General features: G+C 40.7%; 1 protein-coding gene across 2 annotated transcripts; it reads left to right on the top strand.

Moving 5' to 3' along the window:
• Nucleotides 1-580: 580 nt before the first annotated feature.
• On the top strand, nt 581-8,017 carry LOC147799512 (uncharacterized). 2 transcript variants are annotated; one of them, XM_087136004.1, is made up of 2 exons: nt 581-694; nt 6,780-8,017. In XM_087136004.1, the coding sequence occupies exon 2, from the start codon at nt 6,788-6,790 to the stop codon at nt 7,571-7,573; it is 786 nt and encodes a 261-aa protein (XP_086992130.1). In that variant the 5' UTR covers nt 581-694; nt 6,780-6,787; the 3' UTR covers nt 7,574-8,017. The 2 variants fall into 2 exon arrangements, with proteins under 2 accessions (XP_086992130.1, XP_086992131.1); XM_087136005.1 differs by lacking the exon at nt 581-694 and adding an exon at nt 1,834-4,461.
• The last annotated feature ends 2,714 nt before the right edge of the window (nt 8,018-10,731 follow it).

Genomic DNA, 10,731 nt, shown 5'->3' with positions numbered 1-10,731 from the left:
TTCCCCGACGTCGCGCGCTCCGTAACCTATAAGCGAGGCTTACCTGTCTTGGTTTCACTCCGGTATTATTTTCAATCAGTGTGTGCAGTTGCATGGCCTGTTTATACCGTTGATCATACTAGATGTAACTAACAGTTGGTTTGGGAAATAATTACACATAGACTTTATAAACGGTGCTATAATCTTTGTACATAAATGCACAGGTTGCTATTCTGTTGTGGTTGACATGCTAGAAATATTGGACTTATGAAATATTTGTCATTAATGTTCTGTAAGAGGTTTATTGAGGTTTACGTGACCCTGTAGATTGGTTACTAAGTTGATTGCCATTCCTTTCGATTTTGAATAATATTTTACGTATTGGTACGTGCTTTTGCTCGAAGGTTTCGGCTGTGCCATTCCAATCTCAGAGCACTGGTGACTAACTTCTGGTCAATTCACCCCATTTGTTGTACCGAGGACCCGCTTAGGAAATTAAACTACAAAACCTGGGTTAGAACTAGGGTGATTCGTTCTTTTTACTGACTGGTAATGGGATTAGCGTGAGCAAGGCCTTACCTAAAAGTTACACAAAGGGAGTAAAACTAGAACAACGGAACAGCCCATAGACTGACGTGCTGACCTGGCCGTTTTGCCATTAGCACCAGAAGTTTTGCGGAGCTTATGCTAGGCCGACTTGATGTCTTGAAAACTTGTAAGTTTCGGCGTTTGCTTTACTTTTCTTATTGTTTGAGGGTTGCAAATGGCTCTTGTGATATTCTTGATATTCTTTGCACCGTATTTTGTGATACAAACCCGGTCAGAAAGTTTTGTCAGGTTTGCAAACGCTGTGAACATGTACATGTACTCACGTGTGTGTACATGTACACAGTACTTATACACTGTACATGTACATGTACGTACGTGACATAACATGCACTACAGGGCTCCTTGCAGAAATCGTATAGCATTATGTATTACTGTTCAAGTCTAAGTACGCGTATAAGGTACATGCTCTCTCTCTAGCTCTGTACTAGTGCTCGCTTTATACGTGCCGCTAGTGGCAAGAAGCTTTCCTGACGGCGCAGTAGACTTTAAATCAAGTCGGTAATTGACTGGGTGTAGACCACCTTCCTCGCAATGCGTACGCGGTGCCGTTCCGCGTGCAGTTTAACAACTAGTCTAGTTCCCTGCCCAAAGATTCCCTGGCGACTCTTAATTAAATCAGGTGACAAATAATCTTAGTTCAGGCATCACCCACGGTATTAAATTGGGGCAAGAGTTGAAAGAAACTGGCACTAATCAAATGGAGACATCGCTATGTATAAAATGGATGAGTCTGTTGTGTAGCGTGAGCTGCTATTGGCGCTTTCCATGGAAATATATGAATATGCATTAAAATTGTTGCGGCATGATGATGTCCTTCCGAATACCAGAACTAGAACAAGAATCAGGCTGATCAAGTTGTTAGGCGGGCCCGAGCACAATGTCAGTGGTATGGCCGCCAAAGTTGCGTCGCGTCGTCCCGTCGCCCTAGCGCTGCAACACTACAACAGCTCCGTCGCGTCGTCCCGTCGCGTCGTGGCGTCACCTCTTTCCTCATTACTGTTATGCTGTGTTTAATACATTGTGTCGTGCCGTCCTGTCGTCGCGTCGAAGCGTCGCGTCGTGCCGTCACGTGGCGTCGCGTCGGAGCGACGGGACGACGCGACGCACATTTGGCGGCTATAGAACACCATACCAATCATATGGTGTTCTATTCCCGCCAAATTAGCGTCGCGTCGTGCCATCGCCCCGACGGCACGACGCGACGGCACGACGCGACACTACGACGGCTCCGTCGCGTCGTGCCGTCGCGTCGTGCCGTCGATCTGTCGCATCGTGCCGTCGGCCCGTCGCGTCGCGTCTTTTCACCGTCGTGTCTTTTTCACCGTCGCGTCGTGCCCTCGCCGCCATACTGATGACGTAAAAAACAAAGTTCATATGTCTGGTAGAACAAAGAATTGTAAGTTTACCTCTAAACATGTCAAAAACAGGTCACAGACCTCATCTGTTGGATTGTTACGACGGCGATTACACCTGTGTAATATTCTCTGCACTGTTCTTGAGCTACACATTGAAAGAAGTAAATTTTTAATAAATACTCTAAACAATTATACATGTATGACTACAAATTATAAAAAAGGTAAGCTGTAAATGGGTTGCTTGAATTTTGAAAAGATGGTGCAGCAGAGCCCTTTGAAACCCCATATTATAACACAGCTTGCTCTCAGATAATTTTCTATGTGCATTGTCTTCATGCACAGATGGATGAAGCCGTTGCTTGTTCTTGCTTTTGTTATTGTTTGTTCTTATTTTTTGTTGAGTCGTGTTTTTATTGATGTATATAATAAACACACTTTTGTGGTTTAAATAAATTTCATAGGATCTGTTACTCTATACTGATCTATTTTTCCCCACCCCCTGCACAAGTACCATTTACACAAGGTCATGTGTTCATCCTTCCATAGTGAATTGAAATGAAATGTAATTGAGGCTTCAACATGAAACTGACACTTTGACCTCAATGTTACAGATTCCATTTACCTACCTGCAAATGATGCCATGGCAGACAAAGAGAATACACTGTATCTCATCTTGTCTGTAGCCCGCGTCAAAATAATGGGAAACCAGTTCATCTCATAGTCAATAATGTTAAGTCAGAAATGGTCACAAGTACGCACTGAAAGGTGATCACAGTAGTTAATTTGAAATAAATATGGGACTACACTTTTTATTTATTTCAAAGAAATTAATATTGAACATCTCTGAAAGAGTGTTGCCTGAATAGTTTCACGTAGGTAAGTAAAATAGGCCTAATTCACTAATGTCGGGCTTTAGTGTTTAGCTTTGCATTATGTGATCTTTGCTACAGTAGAGGCCAAGCCTAGTAATGTTAATCCTAATGCCCATGAAAAAGCCCCGAATAAACATAATGGAAGCTGGTTGTGTCATTACGGTAATTATTTTATAAACATGCATTTAAAAAGCTAAACATTGTGAAAAGGATATTATTGACGAGAAGAGGCAATTGAGAATCGAGCAATGTGTAAATCCCCGACATCTTGCATCGTTCAATTAACAAGCTCACTATCGACATCCGCCCTTTATTGACAATCCCAGAATGCAAAGCTGCTAGCAGCACAAACGAGACGGCACGACGCGACGGCCCGACGCGACGGCCTAATCCACAATGTATAAAATCTTGCAATGGCGGGCGACGCGACGGCACGACGCGACGCCACGACGGCAAGACGCGACGCCACGAGGGCACGATACGACGGCACGACGCGCCGGCACGATGCGACATTAACATGAAATAGCACGACGCGACGGCACGACGCGACGAAATTAGCTTAGCATGAACTCAATAAGAAAGGAGGCGACGGCACGACCCGACGGCACGACGTCGTGCCGTCGCGTCGTGGCGTCGGAGCAACGGTACGACGCGACGCCAAAATGGCGGGAATAGAACACCATACAATCAGCACGTCACGCTGGTTGCATCGCAGGCACGTACCAGTGAACGGGCTCAGCACTGCTGGCTCATGCATGGACGACAAGCGCATCCGACCAACGACTTGATTTCAAGTCTATCCTGACGGCGGTGTACGTGATGAACACACATTGAGGCGTGCGTGTCTGGGCAAGGGTCATCCAAAGTAGATTTAATTGTCTAGCTAATATCCCCAAATAAACAACTCTTAATTCGTCTGTGTTTAAACAACTGCAACTTTATTCATTCTATAATTTATAGTATAGGAATTCCATTCTTCCGCAAAGAAAACTTGGATACATCAAACAGTCAAAAATAAAATAATTGCCCATCAATCTGCAACTACGAGTCCTGACTGGTTTCCTTGTCCCCAGATACTTGGGGACTGCACCTCGGCCCTGACCTAACGGCAGGAATAGGGGGGTGGCCCTTCACAGCAACAAACGGAGAGGCCTAGGACTCAAGTCCTTCGTTCGTGACGTAGTTTAAGTTAGTGTGCATATCCTGTCAGCGAGGTTTAGTCAGAGCATGAAGCTATTTTATAGCTCGATCAGCACAGCTTGTAGTATCGACTGGCAGGCGTGGTGACGCGTCGCCACAATTATGAAAAACTGCCGTCAGGCTGTCTGTTCGTGTATTTCAATATTAACATGTACTTGTACTAACGATAAAGGGTCAGTTATTGGGGGGACTCATTTGAACAAAGTTCAAATGGTGACCGTTATAACAATATCTAAATAAGGCAAAGGCGACTTGGACCTTAGGTGGTTTGATTCACGCATCACCAGTTGATAAGGGTCTGTGTACGTACGTATAGAGCGGGCCCATCACAACTGGTAAGTTCCATTTGAATCACACGTTATTCAGAATACAGTATCTGCTTCATTCTTGTTAACCTGGCTAAAGGGACTTTTGCCTTGCATGTAGGTCCGCGCGAAATCATGCAGGTGAGTCAATTGGCATTTTGTTTTTATTTTAAGATATAAGACAAAAGAATAAAGGATACCAAAATATCTGCCTTCAGTCTTCACAATAAATTTGAAGCATCAAATTTACGAGGCGTAATTATGGTAAAAAAATTCTAGAGTAAATGTGGGGCATTGAAAATAAATAAAATGCTGCTTGTGTATAGGGTGTAGAGTGTGTTTATTTTAAGATTCAAGGGGACACGGAAATCGGCCGGGACGCCTGTTGGATGTTACACTTTCTACCCCACTAAAAGAAATCAACACAGACTTAAGTTGGAGAATTTTCATAGAGATGCCGTCGATTAAACGTGCATATGATCGTTAGCAAGATTAATTCATTTTCAGATATGGAAAGCATCCCTTCCCTTGTCCCAACAGTTTTGCAACCTATCGACAGATTCATGGAATGATATTACAAAGACCAGCTTTGCTGCAGAATGTGTTACGTGGCAAGGGTTTTCCCAACGAAGCTGTTTATGAAATATTTCTCACAAATTTTGACAAAACAGAGCCCTCTAAATGGCTATGGAGTGGTGTCAGTATTTCAAAATTACAACGAGGTTAACCGGAAGACATGTTTTCGCGTGTTCCTCTTGGATTATGAAAATATTTCCACAAGTCATTGGTTGACCCACCGAAAACTGAAAAGAAAATGAGAGATGAAAATATGAGCTTTATTTTTATGTGTATCTCTTTGAAGTCGGGTTTTTATTGTCTTCAGCAACTTATTTTTCAAATCTGTAACCTAACAACCTTCAGGGTCCCAGTCAACTCACGACCCCTCGGCCATGACAAGCCTCATTGTTTTCTATGGAATTCCAAATCTGCCGTTGCCCGTCGCCTTTTGCCTTTTGTTGTGTCCTAACTCTCCCATTTACCAGTTCCAAACATGCCATTTTCCGTCGCCCGTCGTCCGTCGCCCTTGGGTTTTTTTGGGGGGGGGTCACACTTGCGCATTGTTATTTTTAACTTTGACCCTTGACCGTTTCACATGTACTTGTTCGTTCGATCCACCATGCCCGACACTCATTTTAGCAGTAGAACTAGAAGATGTATTCGTTTTTGCAGTTGCGTCGAACTCCACTTGAAAGAAGAAATAATATCCTTTCATTTTTAAAGGCTGACATCGGTAAAGTGACGTGTATATGAAAAAATCCAATTTTTGGTTCCATAAATAAATTAATAAAATAGACTGTTGTTAGGGTAGATTGTTTTTCTTGATAATTTAGTTACTCGTGTACGGCCTGACGTTAGGCCTATAGTCTATGTAATATATCTGTCTGTCCCTGCACGATATCCCACCTAACTGAATGTAAATAATAAATTATTTACAATATTTGATTCCTTAATATTTTGAATAAGAGACGAATTGATTCAAAATTATTTTGAAGGCAGGTATACCTATGATGAAATCTGCTGTATACTCCAAATTAGACATGACCTGAGTTGCAGGTTGGCTTATAGAAGTCTTTTGAACAGTAACGTTACTAGTTAGACCCATAATTAATGCTGATATGCTGGACAACCTGTTCTCGTTAGTCTATCCACCATGGCATACACACCCACAAAAACCAACACGTCATATTTTGTGAAAATTAGACCAAGTGGTAATTTCCCCCTAATACATTTAGTAAACAGTTTGTTATCCACAGCACTGACTAATATTTCTGGATTTCAAGGTGAAATTGAGAGGACAAAATGAAATATCAGTATCGGTTGGCACATTTCTTTCTAGAATTTGATTAAAACAAGTCGGCACATTTTTAAAGTATGCAAATTAGAATTAGACTGTGGATAATTTGGTCTGAACATTTTTGTTGAAAGTGTTTTCCCCACAAAAACATTTGGTTGGTTTCTGAGAAAGGGGACATTTTCTTGTCAAGGGGCAGGGGTAAGCTAGCATTATTGGCATAAATTATGGGACTAGTATATGCTTTGCATGTGGGATTTATACTTGCCTTATTGGGAAAAGATCCTTAGAGGTGAATAGAATCATCACATTGCCATTTGTTAAACCCCGGCTTTTGCACGTCCTATGCAACGTATTTGACGGGCGACGCACGACGGGCGACACACGACGCGCGACGGGCGACGCACGACGGGCGACGGAAAATGGCATGTTTGGAAATGGCAGAATTGGGACACAACAAAAAGCAAAAGGCGACGCACGACGGGCGACGGCAGGTATGGAATTTCATAGTTTTAAAATTCCCGTCAGGAACAGCAGATTCAGCATAGGAATTTCTGTCGCTCAATTCAATATGAGCTACACGTCAATTTTGCTTTGCTTCCTACAGGACACATCATGAAAGTGAGTCATTCATCCAATCTACCTGAAATAACTCTACCAAATAGCGCCCTCATCGGCGTTCAACTCACCGATGACAAGGATTACGATAAGTTCAAGACATATGAGGCACGCATTCCAGCCAAGTCTACCGTTCCTCTTCGATCACCTGAGAGTGAGAATAGTGTCCACATCTATTACTGTATCAGTGGGAAAGGAACGTGTGGGGAGCCTGGAGGAGATCAACGAGATGTCAGCCCGGACACTGTGGTGGCACTGTCTTTCGATATGACCTACGAGTTGACAGTGTCGGCGGAGAGCGGTATGCGTCTATTTGTAGTCTACTATCCAGACGCCAAGATGGGCTACCGATCGCTGGCTGTAGTAAGAGGTCTGTCTGAGATAGTTGGCACGGACAGGGATACCGACTGGGGAAACGGGCACAGTCGGCGATATCTCATAAAACAAGATGGCTTCCCTTTGGGTGTTCACAATACCTGGGTTTACCCGAAGACATCTACCCGACTAGGCTATTTAAACCACATTGAGAGTGTATACTTCATTGCAGGGACAGTTACGTATCAGTGGTATGATACCAACGGTGATTGGGTTCATGAGACCTCGAAAACAGAACTTGAGAATGGTACCAACTACCTGATGAATATGCATGACTGTCACGTATTGCAGAACCATGACGAAGACGCCTACTGTATCTGTATCTTCGATCCTGTTCTGACTGGAAAGGAGAATCATAAGATTACTGAAGGCGGGTTCTCTGGGTACGAAGCTTGCATGGACTGTTAATTGTTATCAGAATACAAATATAGCCAATATATATTCTTTACAGAAATTCATACATTAATTTACAATCATATCTGATGCGAACATCATTTACTTTAGTAAATAATACAGCACCCTAATTCTTATGTAGGCCTAGATGTTATGATTTAATCTTTTCTGATGTCACTTCCTCTGTTGAGTCCATTCTTACCCTTTTGTTGATATGGTTTATTTTCAGAAATGTAAGTTTTTAATAAAAATGTATTAACTCCATTCAATTAAAAAAGTATGCATTTACACAGTTCTTCAACATTAAATAGATTGATTAACATTGGTCATGGAAAGTGAGAGTAATTATGCACCTTGCATACCTTTTTCTAGTAAAAGAAGAGGATATAAAATTAAACCACTTTTTTGACGTCACGTCATTCAGAAAAGTGTCGATTATACTTAAGAATTTACAGTAAACTATACATTCTTTTTTCAAGAATGTGCAGTAATTCTTGCAAAAAAAGGAAAAATCAAAATTGACTTTAGACACAGAAATCGCAGTTGTGACTTTGGATAGACCTGTCATATAATGACGTCACTTTTGTTTACATGTGCGCATTCCCATGGCGGTGAGGTGGGACCCGATTCATCGAGTTCTCATAGGAAGAATAGATGTATTACATAGCGTGACATTATTATGCTTAAGGTCTATATTAGAACGTCAAGCACAATGAGAAACTCTCTTAACAGCTAGTGAAGTAAACCATTTTAGATGTTCGCAATTTACCACGCTGATATTTTTAGTTTGATGTTCGGTGACGGTAAACAGATTTTCATCTAAAATGAAACACACCTTTCATTTCACGCATAATGTGTGTTGTCCCATTTTATTTGTCTTTTTGTTTCGTCATTTTTACTTATTATGTTTTATGTTAATTGTAACGTATAATTTTCATCATTTTCCTTGTGTTTTTCTTTTTAACATTCGCATTTAGCCTGGGTAACCTCAGTTTAACTCTTCCTCTGTTATTAGAGTAAACATTTCTCAATAACTACAAGGACGACAATTCATATGTAACTTAACGAAACCGATTAATCGTTTAGAAACTTACATATATAGCAGTCCTTTCCGGATCATATTAAAAAAAACTTCACTGACCGAGAGATCGGGATGAGTAAGCATGTAATTCCAAGGTTGTAAACATGATCTTCTTAAGGAGATAGCGAACTGGGGTTTCGAAATTAGCCGCTCGCGAAACTTGCTTGTTGGTGATATGTTTAGAGGAGGACATTTATTCAATGTTGCCATTGTGGACACAAATTAGATACACAAATGTACATTTGTCACAGATAAATATCATTAATATCATCATTGTTACATAACATTAAGAAGAAAATGACAACATTTTGGTGTTAGGTTAAGCATGCAAATGCTTTTGTACCCTAACCTATGGACAGACAGACAACGAGGAGGCAATCAGAAAAGAAGACCAAAAAACGTACAGTCAAGGGACAAACAAAACATAGCATACGGCTGACAAGTGTGAGACAAGGACAAGATGCTTAATTAAAAGAGCACTTCGGAAAATTTATGTACATTTCTCTAAAAAAATTTGTTTTTAGTTTCTTTACAAAGACGGGTAAAGATAGACATTGACGTCCTGCTAAACTGGACGTACAGGTTTCCCTTTGAACTACTTCGTGTATTGAAATCATGGATGGTTGATGTCAAGGTAAAACAGGCTTTATGACAGGGAGGGAGTAGGTCATGCCTTAATTTTTAACTTCGCTAGATTCAGGTGATATAGGTTATTACACTGTAAAAGATTTAATTTAGAAAACAATGGAGCAGAATGATCACGGGAACCGGCATTTGTAATTACACGAACCACTCGCTTTTGTTGAGTAAGAAATCTGTTACATCTAGATGGCGAGCTGCCCCGGGTAATAATAGCATAATTCAAATATGGTAAATTAAGGAATTATACAATCTTAATGAAACCTTATCCAGAAGACAAAGCCTTAAGCGATTCATAATGCCTATTTTCTTGGGTATTGTTTAAAGCTACCTCATCGATGTGACATTTACAAGTATGATTTTCATCCAGTGTTACACCCAGAAATTTTGTACTTGGGTCAACCTCGAATTGTTTAAGATCAAGTGGACATTTTGTGAATACTTAAATTGATGTGAACCAAATATTATGTAATGTGATTTGAGGGCATTAATACACAATTTGTTTGCTAAAGCCACTCATTAATTTTAGCAAGTTCCAAATTAGTTTTTTTGGATTGCTTCATTTACATTATTGTGTGTATACAACACTGTTTGAGGTACTGTTTGAGGTACTTTATAATCTGTCGTTGATGTAAAGTAGAAATAGCAATGGTCCTCAATTAGAACCTTGTGGTACCCCACACAAGGACTGCCTTGTGTGGGGTTCATTGACTCCCCGACTGCTGGAATTCACAGATTTAAACGATATGCACTGCTCTCTGTTACAGAGAGAACTTTTTAATAAGTCTAGAGCTGTACCACAAATTCCGTAATACTCTAATTTTTTTTAGTAAATGTTATGATGGACAGTGTCAGAAGCTTTTGATAAGTCTAGAAATACACCAATGGAGAAGTTCTGTTTGTCAATCGCATTACATTACTAAGAACATATAATATCGCCAATTTTGTGATTCAGAAAAAAATGTCGTGTGAAGAAAGATAATAATCTCTGATAAATAAGCTTTTCAAACAATTTTGAAAATGTAGATAGGACAGAAATAGGTCTATAATTAGTTACATCGTGCTTACAACCTTTTTTGTAAATCGGTATTACTTTGGCTTTTCGTAGACAATCAGGAAACACTCCAGCTGTGAGAACCTTGATAAAGATATCAGCCAAGGTCTTAGCAAGTGCGTTCCTTGCCTGCTTGATGACACAGGGACTTAGATCATCACAACCAGGCACCTTCCCAGAAGGAAATTTGCTTATACAATCAGCAACCTCCTTTTGGGTAAAAAGTGTGAAAAACAGGGAGTTTGAGTTTTTGTTACTTAGAAAATAAAATAAAAAGTCCACAAGTCATAGCGGTAGCATTTGATAACTTAACTTGTGCGCCCTACGATCCACCGATGGTTGCTGACTGCATGTGTATGACTTGGTAAGCACGCATCTTGCTTGCAAGAGAATAAAAAA

Source organism: Acanthaster planci, linkage group LG04, assembly GCF_054643075.1.
Source record: "Acanthaster planci isolate LZ-2023a linkage group LG04, COTS_SCS, whole genome shotgun sequence".
NCBI classification, from domain to species: domain Eukaryota; kingdom Metazoa; phylum Echinodermata; class Asteroidea; order Valvatida; family Acanthasteridae; genus Acanthaster; species Acanthaster planci.
Note: the sequence above shows the minus strand (reverse complement) of the source record. Positions and strands in the feature narration are given on the sequence as shown.

Coding starts and splice junctions, on each gene's coding strand:
- LOC147799512 (XM_087136004.1), top strand. CDS start 6,788: ATGAAAGTGAGTCATTCATCCAATCTACCTGAAATAACTCTACCAAAT.